The sequence below is a fragment of the Hoplias malabaricus genome, chromosome 8 (assembly GCF_029633855.1).
Source record: "Hoplias malabaricus isolate fHopMal1 chromosome 8, fHopMal1.hap1, whole genome shotgun sequence".
Classification (NCBI taxonomy): Eukaryota; Metazoa; Chordata; class Actinopteri; order Characiformes; family Erythrinidae; genus Hoplias; species Hoplias malabaricus.
In genome coordinates, this window is record NC_089807.1 from 9,867,714 (window position 1) to 9,885,062 (window position 17,349).

The following is a 17,349-nucleotide window of genomic DNA, read 5'->3' on the forward strand; positions in this document are numbered from 1 at the left end:
CCAATTGAGTCTTTCCTGCTGACGCCAAACCGCCAACCACAAGCATCAATAAGCCCGAAAGGGGCGGGCCTTTTAAGTAAAAAAAAAACAAAAAAAAAAACGGCGGTTGAGCACACAAGTTGCACAGAGAGTCAAGAGGATGTAAGAGACAGAGCGTTGTTTAGAGCGATTGTATGAGCGTGGCTTCCTGTGTGGGTGTTTTTTGTAGCGTTGTTAGCCCCGTGAGCGTGATAATTAATGTGTTTTGGTAGTGAGTGTGTTGTGTACGACGGTGTGGTTGTTTTCCCACGTTAGGAAGAATTAGTATATATACACAGTAGGCTAAAAGCAGGTGTCACTATTGTATTTTGGGTTGGTTTGGGCAATGATTACAGGTGCATCCCAGTTAATTAGAATATCATCAAAAAGTTAAAGCCTAAGGTAAAGCGTTTAAAATTGTCCCTTATTCTGGTTCTGTAGGCTACACAATCAAGGGGAAGACTGCTCACTTGACAGATGTCCAGAAGGAAGTCATTGACACCCTCCTGCTGTATCCAAGCATATTAATGGTAAGTTGAGTGGAAGGAAAAAGTGTGGTTGAAAAAAGTGCACAAGGAACAGGGATAACTCCAGCCTTGAAAGGATTTTCAAGAAATGGCCATTCAAAAAAATTTGGGAGAGATTCACAAGGAGTTGACTGCTACTGGAGGCAATGGATGGCAATAGTCCATCACAGGGCACCCCACACTCGAAGCACATGTTGCTGGAATCAAATTCAGTATGGACAAGTTTTACATTTTAACAAATGTGATTTTGTACTGCTTTCGATTAAATATTTGTTAGAAATGACTTACAAATCGTTGCATTCTGTTTTTTACAATTTGTGCAGCATCCCAACTATTTTTTTTAAGAAATGAGGTTTGTAATAAACTGCTGTTAAACTCAATGCATTCTTAACTAGGTCTACACTTCTTCCTGAATGTATGAATATAGCTGACTAAATAATAATAATAATAAAAAACTTAATTGACTATATATATTCCATTTAACATTCTTATTCTAAATACGATACTGCTATCATGAAAGCAACATGATCACTGTATAAAGTAAGTTGCTTCTCAAACAAATTTTTAAATATTAAATTGGACTGCTTCCTGACAGAAGTATCACCAAACAACAAAAATCAGTTTTTATTTTATTGTATTTTGACCATTAAAAATAAAAGCAGTATCAAACTTGAACATCGTGCATTGCTATGCCTCTAATGTACATGCAAAGTGTGCATTTGCTGCAAATATTAGCTTATTAATATTACACCATTACGAAATGTAATTTACTATTTATTATTTACATTTCTTTCTCATCTTCTCCAACCACAGCTTTTTGTCCAGTGTTTCAGTTTGAGGGCAATAAACAATTCCCTTGTACTGGCTATGTCCAGTGACTGCTGATCGGAACTGGCCACATTTTTTACAGGTATTTCCTTGTACTACTCTGTTGTAGGAACGTTTTTGCCGTGGTTTGCTGTGGTCCTGGATGTCACTATGTAGTACGTTGTTCTGAGGTGGGCCGCAAACAATAGTGGGCATTGGTTGTAGCACATGGACTGTCTGCAACATTGGTGCTGTCCTGACCGAAATATTTGGTATCACTTGCAAGTATTTTGGAGGTTCTTGTACTGACCCAAACAGCTCTCTCTGTGTGGGCAGCTTTGGTCTGATAGATGGCAGTTCTCCTACAGATGACCTCTTCTGTTTGACCTGTCCAGCTGTTCTATCTTGAGGCTTATTGTCATGTACCAGGGCAGGGTGTTGAGTGTGCTTTACTGGAACATCTCTGCCCTGTAGAAATGGGCCCTCAGCTTCTGGTAGCGATGGAGGTAGACCATCAAGAAATGACCTGGTCAAACCCTGGTCTTTAATGCGGTGACTGTGCCACTGAATCAGAGCATTTGGATTCACTTCTACTAGCTGCAGAGATGTACCTTGCATTACTGCACAATTACCCAGCAAAAGCCTCCTGATCGTCCTATAGTCCTGCAAAATCAATGTCCATTGTTTCATTGTTCCCTCATTTTTTTCCTGATGACTGCAGTGGATATTGCAGAGCCTGACAAAAATGGCTTCTACCAAGCGACAGCAGTCAGGCCACTCTGTTGATGAAGCACTTGTTCCCAGATCACAATTGGTTCTGCTCTCCAAACCTGGCATGGAAATGGCTTGGAAATGACCATTCAACAACCTATCTTGGAGCTGAGCAATATAAAGTATCCGCTGCTTATCCCAAGTGTCCAGATTCTGCCACATATCAAGGATTGTGTTGGCTTGCTCACTTGTCAAGGCCATGGTAGTTGGATTTCGCAGTTCCACTAAGTATTCAGCTAATCTTTCCACATGGTGAAAACCAGGAATGCCCTTTTCATCCACAGCCTATAGAAATGGAAAAAATACAGATTTAAGAAATGGTGGAGTTATGATTGAGTTTTGATTCAACTCATACAAATTAGATTTACAGAGGAAAAGCAGTTGAATAAAACATTTATTTGTGCAACATTACAAATGTATAATTGACCAGTGTCACAGAGGGCTTGAATTTATGAATTACCAATAACTCCTGATGGTCCTGTCTAAATGTAGAAGTCATCTCTTGCTATAGATTGCAAACATCTGCAAATGGGTTTTGAGGCCCCATTTCTGCAACAAGGCTCCAGGCCCTCGCAACTGAGTATCACATAGAAAACTCACTTGTGTGCCATGTGTATTAATAAGATCAGAACAGAAGTCTTAAAGGAGCTTAATATTTGCAGGGAAACAAACAGCTTAAATGTGTAAAAGTAAGACTGACTACTTTTGAAAAGTTACTGGCTTATGCAGTTTTCTGCAAACACCAGCTAAAAGGTCACCCTCCATGGGTTGTTTGTGGTAAAGGAAAATATATATGACATGTATGGAGAGGGAAGAGAAAGGGAAATTAATATATGGACCACTACTTTTAAGGGAATAGATACCAAATATGGAAAAGCTTAAGAGATCCATGATTAGGTTGTCCTTGAGCTGAAAACTTTAGACATGCTGGTTGATGAATTTTGGTTTCTATGCTCCATCAGGTATTTGTTCTGCTTATAAATCTACTACGGATTTGTTTGACTGTTACTGTAGTTTTGTGCATTTCATTTCTGAAAACTGTTGACATTTTTCAATTTCAATAAAGTGACATTTAATTGAATTTTTCACTTACTGTCTCCTCATCATGAAGCTCTTCAGCAGCAACAAAGTCATTGTTGAAAACCAGAGACTCAGCGTTAGGAGAGGAAGTATCCACTGTAGAGGTGCTGCAAGAAGGGTGCTGTGGACTGACCATAGAAATACCTTGGATTGGAGACTTTGACACCATATCTGTTGTGGATTGTTGATGCTCTGTTGCTCTGCATGTTTTAGGTGGACGACCTCCTTTATGTTTAACTAGAGGCTGGAGCACTAGGGCATCTTGGGTTTGGTTTGGATTGTTTACAGACTGATTAGTGCCAGATGAATCTGTATAAACATAAAATCATAAAGAGTGAAATAATATATATATATATATCAAAGGAGTTGAACTCTATTATGTATTTCAAAATTAACTTAATTTTAGCTTTGTTTCTTAACAATTTTATTAACAACATTCCAACAAACCTTTAACCAGTGCCACTGGTTGGCACTGGATTGCTTCAGCAGGGGGTGTTGCCCATGAAGTGTCTCGTTCATGGACTGACACATTGCCCTGCATTATGCCTGTGTTGTCATTTACAGCATCTTTAGGTGTTTGAACAAGGTCAACAACCTAAAGAGAAGTGGAAATAGTCTTTCAAACAAAACACACGATATGCCATTTAACACAAATCCTACTGATATATGTGTCTTGGGAAAACAGCTGTATTGTTTCACCAGTTCTAGATTTGAAATACACCAAGATTACAACTCAAATCAAATTGTAATCAACCAAAAACAGAAAGTTAATTAATAACAAGGCCAATCAATAAGGCCACATTTATTTTGACAATGGTTTTCTGGAATTGTTGGCTCATTGACTGTAGATGTCCATATTAACAAAAATAAAAGATCCAGTTTGTGTTTCTTTTTAAATGTAATTATCTGGATTTTATATATAAAATATATAATATTATATAATTTATTTATAATATATATTATAATATTTTAGATTAGAAAGCTGCTTTAAACATGTCACACATATTACAGGCACACTGAAAGACAACAGCTAAAATAAACCATCATGTGTTTTACAATGTTAACTGAATAGGTGATTTGTGTCAAGTGGTCAATAATCAGGATGTAATTCAGCTTGCCATGTTTAGAGAAATAAGGGTTGTGAACATTATAAAGACTCAAAACTATGTGTAAGTCTGACGTGAACGTTGCCTATATTTACTGTGTATCATGTGAGAAAAGCAGACATTAACAGATGAGCCAACTCAAAGGTGAAGTGAATAAGGTTGATTATCTTGTACAAAGGTGCATGATCTGGGTCTGGGATTAGACAGTATGTCAACAGTTGGCTAATGTGGCAGCCATTTTACATTTTTATTACATAATGAAGTGTCTTAACACACATGGTAACCACCATCAAAATCCTTTATACTGGAGTAGGAGTGGAATTGTCTATGGAGTGATGAACTGAAGAATAACAGCAGCTGCCAGTATGATGAAAACTGAAATAGTATAAATATTAAGGCGCACACCTGGGTGAAAGAAAAACCAACCGTCAAATGTTTAACCCTGCTTTTAGTATGAAATAAAGTCATGTGTAGTGAATAAAGATAAATCATGTTTTTTCTATAGCTCACATCTGACAGAAACACCTCTTCTGTTTCTCTTTTGAAGTTGACAGCTGCTTCACTTCTCAAAACAATCTCAGTGATGGGCTCGTCACTGTCTTCTAGCTTTAGATCATTGGCTTCCCTCCAGCTGTGAGAAACCTCCGGCCTCATTTCCAAGAGAACTTCAACAAAAATCTTAACAATCTCTGAGGTTGTTTGTGCCATGAGTGACTCAACCAGAGTCTGAAATTTTGCAGATATGGGGTCATCCACATTCATGGTGTTTGGTAAGTTGAAAACCGTCTAGCAAAAAAGAATGTAGGACATCCACTTCCTGAGAAACAAAAAGTTATATAGTTATAATTTGCAATAAATAGGCATTGTAAAAATAAACTGTAATCAGAAACGGCATTGTTATTATAAATCTATGTCTACTAAATATGGTGTTATAATTTTAATATAGCTAATATGTTATGTGGCAGCTGGGGACGTGCATCATGTTAATGAACAGAAATGAGTTTTATGTATTTAATCATTGACATGAGGACTGTACGTTAAGTTACTGCTACATTGCTACTACGTTAATGTTAACTATTACAATCCAATAAACTATAGCCATGTGTTCAGCTTTTCAATGCCATACACATTCAGTTTAAATTCGCATATAGCTACATGTGGGAATCAAGCAAGTGGGTATTTGTCTATCAGCCCTCGCTACCTGGAAATCCTGACACATCAGGGTTTATAACGGTCTAATATGCTACCGTTATGAGCACTCATCTGGGATTAATAAACTTGAAAAACAGCTACTAGAAATGTCAAGCTGATGTTAGAGAAAGTGCTCTTCTAACATGATTTAAGCTTCGTTATTTGCTTGTTAGTGAAATGGGCTTTTAATATGTATTTGCTCTTCGACCTTAAACGGTGCAGCAGTTACATCCAGGCGCCTCTATAATACGATTCTAACATTTAAGGTGGAACGGAACAGTCAAGAAGTCAACTGCGCTGTCTGTAAAAAAAAAAATTCCCCAAAAGACAAACCTTATGGTTTTCCCTGAGTGATCCCTTCTTCCCAGAGAGAGAGAGAGAGAGAGAGAAAGAAAGAGAGAATGAATAAATATATAGGAACCGGACAGAAACACACTCTATGTTTTCGGTTCCCTTCAGAAGTAACTGTAAAAATGTAAACACACCACGGTCAGCCTTTTTGTTTCTACACTCGTCTTTTTAAATCTCCACTGATTACGTGCACTATAATATTTGTTCTGATATTAGAGGATGTAGTTCATCTGTTTGTCTAAATACTTTGCCCCACTCTATATTTCAATGGCCAGTGCCGATTATTAAACCGTCGATTGTGGCGTTTGCTGGTGCTGTGGGAGTTTTTAAACCCCTCAGCGTCAATACAGGAATGAGAAGGCTATCAACCAAAAACATTTTGTCAGTAGAGTCCTGTGATCACTAAGACTAGAGAATGACCAACGCTACTCACTGATGCTTTAAAACTCCAGCTGTATACCTGCTTTCTGCTGGACCTGATATTTGAAAAAGAGGATGGAAGGGGCAAAATGGACTATAGTCTGGACTAGAGTGCAAATATGTTCAGTGGAGCTGAATTGACAGCGAGAATAGTAGAAATAAGGGGGTAATCTGTGATAAAAGACCTTCTGAGGAAGATAATGAATCTCCATCAGCATCAATGGTATTCCAGGTTTGAGCGTGTACTAATCTGAATGAGTAAATGTTTTTAGTGTCTAATGTTTAAAATGTGACAAAATAAATGGACATTAGGTCAAAATATTTATTAAGTATAAAAGCTAAATTTGCTGAAAATATTTGCTCTCTACTGAAAATGTATGATGGCAAAACTACTCAAGTAGGATTAGATGTAATGGCTAAAATTGATTTGTACAATTAAAAATGTATCTTGTTTTAATAGGCAACTTTGAACTGCAACAAAAACTTACAGACTAATAAACAAAAATAAACTCAGGCAAAAAATATGACTAATGAATAATGTATATTAATACTCCAGCATCAGTCATACACACTAATCCACTACTAATCATACAACTGTGCTGAAGCAGCTCTGGGTTGGTCCTTTTCCACAGATTAACGTGGGAGAGAGGAGCGGATAAGTTACATGCTAAAGTCAGTAATCACACAAATACATAGTGCACTTACATAATTTTTAATGCATATACACAGGGAATGCTTTTTAGATTTTACGGCAGGGGGTGAAATAAAAAAACGATCTTGCACATGTTTATGTACATAATATTAACAAACACACAGTGCACAGAGATTCTGTACAGAAAAGAGAAATAGAGCGTAATCATTGCCATCATTTATATGAAATTTGTACCCTGAGTGCTTTTATTTCTCACATATTTGTTTTAAATAAACAAGTCTAACTAGAAAAGCAGTTGCAAACAGCATGCAATACACAACAAAAAGACGTGCTTTTTCTATATCCAGTCCATATTTCAAAGTGAATTTTTGTCTCTGAAAATAAGAATGATCAATAATTCTTTGTGTCACTTGAAGTGCCTTGAGTAGGAAACCCTCAGGCAGTATACTTCTCTTCCCCCTGCCTTTGAGATTTGTGGTAGTGTACATAGTTTTTGTACAGCTCACTGAACACCTCCTTGACACCCATTTGCAATGTCATGTTCAAGAATTTTATATCCTGTTCAAAACAGTGGTCCAAGATCAGGTAGATGCCTTCTGTGAGGTGTGCCTTGATCTCTGGCTGAAGTGTCACCTTCACAAATGTGAACAAATAATGTATTAATATGGCTTTCACTTAAGAGTTTGTAAACTTTCAACATACAAAACAAAACTTGTTGCCTGGCTGAATCTCTGACTGAAAAATCTGAAACTTGTTTGTTTTAATCTAGGAGCATTTGAAATAATGGAAACATGTTACAGACACAGACCCGTAGGGGGAGCTCTTTGCCAGTAAATAAATACATTTGTTTAGCATAAATTTAAGCTTTGTAAACGTGACTTTAGTTGTATTTTTGTACTAACATTACACAGGAGATTGTATAATGAGTTACAATAACAGATTGGATAAATAGATTTTACACACTATACTGTGAGCTACAATAATACTAAAATAAGAATTCACAGGAAGGATCTACAGTCACACTTTCCCCAGATTTTATGAAGAAATACTTGGTTAAAAAAAACTCCAGTGAAATATCATTCATTCACCGATATTCTATAACTATCACATGCACACCTGTGGCCAGTTTTACACAGAGAGTTCACCTATCATCAGGTGTTTTTGGATTGCTGGATGAACCTGAAGCACACAGACACGGCGAGAACACACATACAGTGACTCAAATAGAGAATCAAACCAGGGACCTGGATGTGTGTGGGAGTGACAGAACCCTGCTAAATTATTTTTAATATGATAATTTACTTAACTTCTACAGAGTACACTAAGCATTTTTTTTTCAAATAATCCATGCATATTCAATACATAATACAATCAATTACATAGATGTAACTTTTTTTTTTTTTTTACATGTAGACAAGATCTTACCCTCTGCAATTCGCTGACGTATTGAGCCACAATGAACGGGGATAAGACTGTGAAACCCTCAGCTGTGCTGCCAATGTAGCTGTACATCCGCTCCACCAACATGGCACACTTTAAAAGTGTCGCAGAGTCTTTGTCTTTGAGGTGAATAAAGACAAAACTAAACATCACAATCTGATAAAAAGTTACAGCTGAAAGGAACCATTAACATGTAGACGCGAAACTGAAAACATAACAGGCTGGGCAGTTACATTCTGAATGTACTTCAGAGTGAAGTAAAAATACTCAAAACATAACTGGAGTGCCACATGGTCGCTCTGCTGCTTCACAGTCATCTATAATCAAAGTTAATCAATATATATTTTTAAATCCACAGTCTGGTGGATATAAATACACACACACACACACACACACATATATATATATATATATAAAAAATCGGATTAAATATTAAATATATATGTTCATTGTACTTTTCACAAAAGTCAAAACACATCAAAACTTTTTTCTTTGGTAGAAACAGCTCAAGTTGCTCAGTTGGACAGTACATGAACAGAGGGAGACATTAACAGAATTAACAAAAAGAATAAGAATTAAAATTGAAAAATTTATATTGGCAAAATTACATTGATTAGAATTTTTAATGTAGATTTCGATTTATTTGACTAGCCGTCCAGCCCTAATTCACAGTCAAAGATCACTAATAACATCAGCTTTAGCAGGACATTCCCACTAAAATTTAATGCTAATGAATGCAGCTTCAACTGAAAATGTCTGTTGTTTGTAATAGAAAATTCTTGGAATTATGTTTAGCGTTACACTTATTTATCCCTAAAGACAAATTAACCTGATTCTGACCAAGAATATAAAACGGCAATACAAATACCAGACATATGCAACCTGCTCATTGCATGTAATAATAATGAACCAAAACATTCATACAACAGTTTAGTTAATTAATCTTTTGCCCAACATTTGAATAAAGTGTTTTTCCCACCTTTCTTCAAATCAGTAATACAGTTTGAGGAATAAATACATGTATAAATGTTTTTCTTTTATCCATTTTTACAAAAAAAAAACATATGATTGTGGACCTGCCCAACTTACCTTTATCCTTCTCTCCCTTTTGCCTGCCCTCATGTATGATTGATGTCACCAGACGATAAAAACAGTTCAGGAACGTTGGAGCAGCCTTTAGCATTACCTACAAAAACAAGACCACATGAGTATAAAGAGAGCCACAGTTTCCAAATGTGGTTGAAACAAATTTACATGAAAACAAATTTCCTTTTTTTCATAAATACATTTCAACAGAAAATTAAAAGAAAAAATTACAAAATTTAATCATAGATGTTTCGCTGAAAATGTCAGCTGCAATGTTCTTATAAGCTGCAACACTTATGATGAAAAAATTGGGTCTAAGTATAGACTGACAGGTTTAGCGAAGGGGCAAAATATTGACAAAATTACTTCATCACACATATTTTAGCTTATTTATATCCACTACATAATCATGTTCTTCCATCATGCAGTTAGTCATTCAATAGAAAAATATCAGGTTAAATGATCATGGATCCCTCATTAATCTCAGGTTAGAAGGTTTATTCTGTGACCCCACTTACACCAAACACCAGTACTAAAGTCAGATTCACACTTCCGTCTAAATCTGAAGGCCATTCACCTTAGGGTAGCATTGGATGATGGCAAACAAGGCTTCGTGGATGGCCTGAAAGGCAGAATAGTAGTCATCCATGGACAGGATGTCCAGTGGCACAAAATGAAGCGCACCCAGCCCCAGGATAACATGATGTGGGTTAGAGAGGTGACACTCTCCTTGCCGGAGCAGTGTGGTCATGGTTGCTACTGCTGGAACAGTCAAGGCACCAGTCAAAGCAGCCATTTCACTCGACTTCCTTATCACAAACTGAAAGAGATACATTTTCATTAATGTGAATCCTAACTTGGTTTTGGATGTGTAAAAATGAGAAATTCCACTGTATGATTAAATTTGATTGTGATTAAATTTCAGAATGTATTCTGCAAATCCCAGTATTATCATTATACAGATTTGGGGCACTTTTCCCTGCTGTGTAAATGCATACTAGAGAACTATATTAGTTGGATTAGTTTGGATCTACCAGTATTTGGTCAAAACACTGAGTAAAATGAATGCAGCTGTAAATGTAGGAATCATGCAGACCCCTGCATTCCTACTAATGCTAACAATATCTTCATTTGCTTTATTTTTTCATATTCTTCTATATTTCTACTAGGGGTCACCACAGCGGATCACTGTAATCTATACATTTAACTTGGAAAACATTATTAAATGCAAAATTAATAAACTGACTGCTAACACTCCATATACCCTGCACTGCAATACTCACAACAAGAGAAGACAGGATCTGTGGAACGGTAAGCCAAAAAGACTTTGAGCAGGTCTCCGGTAATGAACAGCAGGCAAGCAGCTTTATTAGAGTCAGAGTTGCAAGGACCTCCTATTAGGTTGACAGTGATGACAAGTAGCAGGTAAAAACAAATCAAATTAGACACTTTACATTGCACTACAGGTATTGGGTAAAAAAAAAAAAAAAAATATTATATATATATATATATATATTATAAATAAATGAATAGTCATCTTTAAGCTTTCTCAGTACTGTATATTCTAGGTTTAAACAGTTCAGAAGCTTAACATTTGATGCTACAGAAGGAAACTCACTGTGTGGCAGCCTCCGCCAATCTTTGAAGCAGCAAGCCCATCCTGAAGCAAGAGAAACAGTAAATTGAACTGCTCTTGTGAACAAGTGGCCATCAACTGAGAAAGCATGTCCTTAACTGGTGCTTCAAGTTCCTTCACTTCTGATATAGACAGCCATGCACCTTTCAAGAATGAACAATATGTTAATGCCATTAAAACAGGTTAAAAGAAGAGAATCAATCATATCAATACACAAGTAAGATCTCAAGTGGATGCCTACCTGACAGCAGCTTATGGACAGCCTTCAAAATATTAAAATGAAGATCTTCAACGTCCAACTCCTTATTTGTTTCTGAAGCCAAATAAAATGCTGAGAGAAAATGGACTGATGAAATGAGAAAATCCATGGGTCGAGGTGCTGGCCATAGTTCCTTCAAGATTTGCTGGCCAAAGCTCTTGTACAGTCCTATGTGGGAAAATTTGTATCGTCCATTCTCTTCCTCGCTGTTCTGAATCTGATGAGAGGCTTTTGCTAGTTCACTCTTAATCATCACCGTTACCACATCAACAGTGAATGACTGCCTGAGCACACCGCCTGCCTTGCTCGTCAACATAGCCTGGATGGCAGGCCCCATAATGGAGATGATTTTCTCTAACAACCGAGTTATGATTTCATCCAGCTGCTCACGTTTTCTAAGAATGAGCATAATTTCCTCACAAAGTGTGCTCATTATTGCTAAGTGAAGCTGTATGTACAGGACCCCTTCACGTTGTTCAGACTCAGCAGAGGAAGGCCCAATGGCTGCAAGTCTTTCAGTTATGAAGTTTGTGAACTTTTCCAGGTTGATTCGCAAACTGCTCTTTCGGTTGACTATCAGCTGGATTAGGCACTGGATGAAGCCTTGAACTGACTGAAGTAGTAGGAACCACGAGGAGCTGTCCATATTACAAAAAAGTCCCTTGCTAAAACCAGAGGAAACTGAGGTTATGACTCCCTCTAAGAGTGTACTACCATGTATAATCTTAAGGATTGCTGGAGAATTCTGCCCCATCAATAACAACGTCAGAAGTCTGAAGATTTCTTTCAAAAGGCTGACGGGTGCTGAAAGTGCTCCACTTCCATCACGCTGGACACAAAAGTTAATCAGGAACGAGCTCAGAAAAAGCTCTAGGTAGTCTTCAAGGCCCATTGCATGTGGATTGAGAGCACTTGTGATCTTCACCAAGTGCAGCAAACTACTTACTTGTGTTTCAGAGACAGGTATTGAAAGCCCAGCTTTACCACAGTTAAAGATCTCCTGAGCTATGCCTTTAAGTCTCTCCATAGAAGGTAAGATATCAGTCATGTGCTCTTGTTTATCTTGAGATTCAACATCAAATTCTGACACAGGTTTGAAAAATGAGGGACATAAAGCTTGGACATCAGAAGCACACAGCAGCTCAAACAACTTTCTCATGATACAAGTCACCACTGCGGAGTGCAAGCCAGGTAATTCACAGAAAAACACACTCTGAAGTAACTGTTTTGAAATCAAGCAGACAGTCAGATCTGTCTTCTCCAAACTTGTTCCCAAGTCGCTCTGAAGCAGGTAGTTCAACATTGTGTCTGCTATATACATTGTATCTTCCTGTGAGAGGTATGGGGCAATTAAAGGCAGATTGTTGGTTAGGAGGAACCAGTAGGCAACAGAATAGTTCTCACTATTCACACTGCAAAGTTGGAGGTCCCACGTTTGGTCAAGGCTCATGTTTATTAATGGTTCTTGTCTTTTTACGACATATTGAGCAGCTTTGCATAGAAATTGTGTGTCTGCATCTGATAATAACAAAGGTGAACCAAGCAAGTGCTTCTTCATACTATGAAGAGTAAGCAGCTTCTGTAGAAGCCTGCTCAGTGGACTAATGACCTCACCTGCTGAGCTTTTGATTGCCAAAACCTTTTCTACAGGGTTTATGTCACATTTTTCAGCAGCTGGGGATTTATATTTACTGCAGTGAATTTGGAAGAGGGTGTCAGCCTCATGCCAAGTGTGAACAAGTAGAAGACTCACCTCTTGAATCTTCTCTCCCCAGGGGGCATCTGTAATTAAAACCCCATCAAGATTCTGTAAAAGGGACTTAACTAATTCATGCATCTCCTCCATTAAACTCTGAGTTTGCCTAACGATAGGAACTGGGGTGCTGTCATCCAAGGTTTTTAAATTAGAGATAACTGCATTGAGGAGAATACTCTGAGAGAACAGCTTTAGAGCAGATTCCTCTCTCATTTCACTCACATAACGCAGATCATTTTGCATCGTCTCCAGAATAAGCCTGCAGATTTCAAGATTCTGGCTGGGAGGGTTGTCCAACAGACACTGACTCAGATGCTTTTGCACGGTCTCAGGCAACAGCTCTTGTCTCAGTTCATCAGCTGCTGGCCGTCTGATTACGACAAGAAGTTCCTCAAAGAGTCTTGGCAGCTGTCGTAGTTTAGCATAGGTCTGAAGGACAGCAGACACAAGCATTTCACGAGCTTTCTTCACACGTAAATCTACATTGTCTGCATCCACCCATGCAGATGAGACAAGCTCATCAAGATTGGGCTCCAGAATTTGGTGGTTCAATTCAAGAAGCGTTTTCAGGCAGCGGTACCAGGCTGGGATATCTGTCTGCGCGTTATTGAATAAGAGCTGTGCGACCTTCCTGTAGAAATTTAACTGCACCTCTCCATGATGTATCCTGTCTGCAGCGATGTTGTAGATATCCCCAGCCAAGCAAGAATTCAAAATGTTCTCTAGGGAAAGCAGAGCAAGGCTCCAGTTTGCTGCATTAAATGTTTCCTTGACACTCAGATCCTCTGTAAAATCTAAAGCAGTCACAAACTTTGTCATGATGTAAAAGCAAACCAGCTTGTTCTGTTCTGCTTTACCAAATGAATCTAGAGCAAATCTGAAGAGCAATGGGAGAGAATTGGATCTGGCAGCATAGAACAAACCCTCTTTTTCACTGCCCTGTTCATAGACAAGTTTCACCAGAATTGTTGCAACAGGGCAGAGCAAGGTATTGCCTGCATATCCCTTTTTGGAAACCGATTCTCGTTCAGATGGCACAACTTCTTCTTTGTAGTAAGGTAGGCGGTCATGGAAAAAGAGAGCTGACTGAAGAATCAGGTCCACTTTGTTCCTGATGTCTTTGTTCAGATGCTGTCGGATTATCACGTCATCCTCCTCTGTCCATGCCCTTGTGGTCAGTAAGTGTCTTACCAGGCAAAGCGGCTGCAAAAGGTGTTCTGTGACTTGGGTAAAAACTCTGTTGGAGTTTCCTTGTTGTCTTTGTACAGTTAGGTATGTGCTAAGAATGAGAAGCAGAACCTCAAACACCTTAACTGGAAGAGGCTCCACAGAGTCCAGCTGGCTGAGCTTAAAGCAGGCCAGCCTACAGACCCTCACCAGCAGTTCCACCAGTTGATCATATCTGGCGGTGTAGCTCACAGAGAGAACAGGAGAGGTCAATATCCCGTGGCAACAGCTCAAAACAGTGGACAGGCTAACAGTCAAGGTCCCAGAGGTCCCTTCTAGGATGCGTTCATTGATTATCTATAGAAAACCAAACAAAACAAAGATCTAAAAACTGCACTGACAGATAGATTGAATTTTTATCAATTTGCATCAAAGGATGTTATTAAACATCTTTGCTTTTCCTGACACAAAACCTACTTCTGAATGATAGCCCACTACCCCATGGAATTTAGAGAGGAATTTTTGCTTACTGACAGACTGACAAAAACAGAAATTTGTTAAAACATGTATGCGCAGGACCTGGCTCTTGCCACAGCTGCAGACAGAGCTCATTAAGCTCAAATTGGCCAATGCCTTTGTCAAACTCAGCTGTTTTGCTTTTAAGTTAGTTGTTACACTGAATATATAATTATGAATCTTTGCATCAGTAAAAATTTGGTCTTCTCCGTCTTATAAACATCTATAATTAAATTTTCACATAAAATTAACAAAGAAAATATGATACTACGGAGGGTAGTTATTTCAGATGTTATCTTCCAATTGTTGAAATGCCAGAACACACTTGTATGACATACACTATGCAGCTAATAGCTGCCTGACAAAACTACATTTGGTTTGTTCATATCAACTAACCTATACACAATTAACAGTAAAATGAATCTGGTCTAAGGCATAACATATTTATTGTTCCTTTTTTTGTTTACCTGAGAAAGTGCTGAGTTCAGAGTAATTGATTTCCCATGGCTCAGGATATTATTCAGGTTTTTGCTGTGAAGAATATCATCTAAGTAGGTCCATAAGCCATCTTCTACTTCAAGTGGCACTTCCACTTTCTTATTGTAACGTGCACAAAGTGAATGAGTGGTCCAGTCAAGCAAAACCTGCAAAATAAACATCAAGGGAGTAATCTAAGAGATGTGTTCATTGTGAAATTCTATTAATACTCTGGTAAAACTTGTTGTGCAATACATAGAGTATATTTGTCATGCATGTACTGCATACTCTTTAGGGATATACCAGAAAGTATGTGGTTTTTTTTCATTCATTAAATTTTTAGGGTGTGTTTATACTTGTCAACATTGGTTCAATTAAAACAAACCCTGATGGAACTGCTCTGTTAGTGCTGAAGACTTCCTCATAATATATACAACATGTAGGACATTTTTCGTTTTGTCCTCTATGTTTTAACTTATATTGGCTTGAATATAATTTGTCAGTGGCAACACCAAGTAAACCAGTTAGCAAGTTCGCCTCTCAGCGCTGGGATCTTGGGTTCAAGTCCCATCTGGGTGGAGTTTCCATGTTCTCCCTGTGTCTGTGTGGGTTTCCTCCCACAGTCCAAAAACATGGAGGGTAGGTGAATTGGTTCTCTAATAACTGTCCTGGTGTATGAGTGAGCACGTTTGGCTGCCGCTTCTCGCCAATGTGTGGATTGAGCATTCTGAGCAGTGTGGATTGTAAAGCATCCTTGGTATATAAGTGTAATAATAGATAAGTGCATTAATAAACTCTCTCTCATTTCTAATGCTACAGTTTTATTAAATAGAACTGAAAGAAAGTGTGTATGAACCTGTTCTTTATTTGGGAGAATGCACTGTCTGGACCCCCATGCAAACCGTGCAAGTTTCAGCTTATCTGCCCAAGGGGTTTGATGGCTTTTCAGCTTCTGATGGATGCCAGCGTAGACTGCAGCCATTTCTAGAAACACCTGCGGCTGGACAGAAAAGAAAACCAAAATTAAGTGTTATGTTATTTTACTAAAATGAATAAAAATACACTGCAAATATAGTTTAGAACACTTCATGAAAGCTAAGCAGCTGCAATGATATATATGTGGGGAAAAAATCTGTGATAATCTTCTGTAAACAATACAGTCCAAGAAGTACGGTCCATATAATGCCTTTCAGGGTTAAAGCCTGAATACTCAATGTACACTACTAGGGAGTGTTTCACAATACAAGTTAAATTTCTCCAACAGGAAAAGAGCAGAGGGACATTCAATTTGGACAGTCCTCAAATCTGGCTTAGGTTATCTAGCTAACACATTTTGAAAGAAAAAAAAAACACAAAGTGGGGTGTTCCATAAGCAGGATTACTCAGTTAGCCAGACATCTTAAACCCAATAGGAAAATGCGTAGACACATGTACTTAGCTTGAATTTGGGTTTATCTACTGCCCAACTTTTTTTCAGATAGATTAGCTGCCAATTGTTTTCCTGCATCAGCCCGTGCAGTAGTCACATTTAAATCATAGTCAAATACATAGCTCATCTAATCTGTGTTAGGGGATCCACGTTGTCAGTTCGTTTACGGAACAAAACAAAAACTCAGAGTGAGTTCTCTACTTTCAGTGAGTCTAGTCTAGAGCCGTAAAGCTGTGAAAGTTCTGACATCGATTGTGTTTAAGGTTCCATAATATTCCCGCACTGCAACACAAAATAATTACATGGTTTCTAAGTGAAATTGGTTGGTAAACACAATCAGTTTCCATTAAAAACGGCAGAAACACTTACAGTCACATTACACACACGTGGTCCTCCTCCTGCAGCAAAAACGATCTCCCCGACACTTCCGCACAGGCAAAGACAATCTATTACCGATCACACGGAGAGATTTCAGTATATTAACAACTTAAAACTTGAAGTGCGTTACTTAACACAAATAAACGTGTGATTATGCGTTTATTTCAGTCTTCTCTGTTCGTTCACGTGCTTTAAAGACAGGGAATAAATTCACCAATCAGCCAAAATGTAAAAAAGACCTGTTTCTGAGCTGTAAAATTACAGACTGTAGACCAATTGATT

The 17,349-nt window shown here is 38.0% G+C and overlaps 2 protein-coding genes across 3 annotated transcripts; both read right to left on the minus strand.

Annotated features, from left to right (window-relative positions):
- Positions 1-1,209: 1,209 nt before the first annotated feature.
- Positions 1,210-5,948, minus strand: LOC136705913 (uncharacterized). Of its 2 annotated transcripts, XM_066679740.1 has the most exons (6): positions 5,834-5,948; positions 4,820-5,126; positions 3,651-3,798; positions 3,348-3,512; positions 3,217-3,236; positions 1,210-2,408 (listed from the first exon to the last, which is right to left on the minus strand). In XM_066679740.1, the coding sequence occupies exons 2-6, from the start codon at positions 5,069-5,071 to the stop codon at positions 1,323-1,325; spliced, it is 1,671 nt and encodes a 556-aa protein (XP_066535837.1). In that variant the 5' UTR covers positions 5,072-5,126; positions 5,834-5,948; the 3' UTR covers positions 1,210-1,322. The 2 variants fall into 2 exon arrangements, with proteins under 2 accessions (XP_066535837.1, XP_066535836.1); XM_066679739.1 differs by having other exon boundaries at positions 3,217-3,512.
- A 1,046-nt stretch (positions 5,949-6,994) lies between these two features.
- urb2 (URB2 ribosome biogenesis homolog) lies at positions 6,995-17,138 on the minus strand. Its single transcript, XM_066679813.1, has 10 exons — positions 17,059-17,138; positions 16,117-16,260; positions 15,251-15,427; positions 11,327-14,624; positions 11,068-11,228; positions 10,733-10,843; positions 10,027-10,269; positions 9,453-9,549; positions 8,349-8,482; positions 6,995-7,556 (listed from the first exon to the last, which is right to left on the minus strand). The coding sequence occupies exons 2-10, from the start codon at positions 16,240-16,242 to the stop codon at positions 7,359-7,361; spliced, it is 4,545 nt and encodes a 1,514-aa protein (XP_066535910.1). The 5' UTR covers positions 16,243-16,260; positions 17,059-17,138; the 3' UTR covers positions 6,995-7,358.
- Between the last annotated feature and the right edge of the window lie 211 nt (positions 17,139-17,349).

Excerpts from the sequence above, each read along its gene's own strand:
- urb2 (XM_066679813.1), bottom strand. The coding sequence starts at position 16,242 with ATGGCTGCAGTCTACGCTGGCATCCATCAGAAGCTGAAAAGCCATCAA. Across the intron at positions 10,844-11,067 it reads TTGGCGGAGGCTGCCACACA|GAGGTCCTTGCAACTCTGAC; the intron begins GTGAGTTTCCTT and ends TCAACCTAATAG. Across the intron at positions 9,550-10,026 it reads TCATCCAATGCTACCCTAAG|GTAATGCTAAAGGCTGCTCC; the intron begins GTGAATGGCCTT and ends TTGTTTTTGTAG.
- LOC136705913 (XM_066679739.1), bottom strand. The coding sequence starts at position 5,071 with ATGAATGTGGATGACCCCATATCTGCAAAATTTCAGACTCTGGTTGAG. Across the intron at positions 3,799-4,819 it reads AAGAGGTGTTTCTGTCAGAT|GTTGTTGACCTTGTTCAAAC; the intron begins GTGAGCTATAGA and ends ACTTCTCTTTAG. Across the intron at positions 2,409-3,216 it reads AGCTTCATGATGAGGAGACA|GCTGTGGATGAAAAGGGCAT; the intron begins GTAAGTGAAAAA and ends CCATTTCTATAG.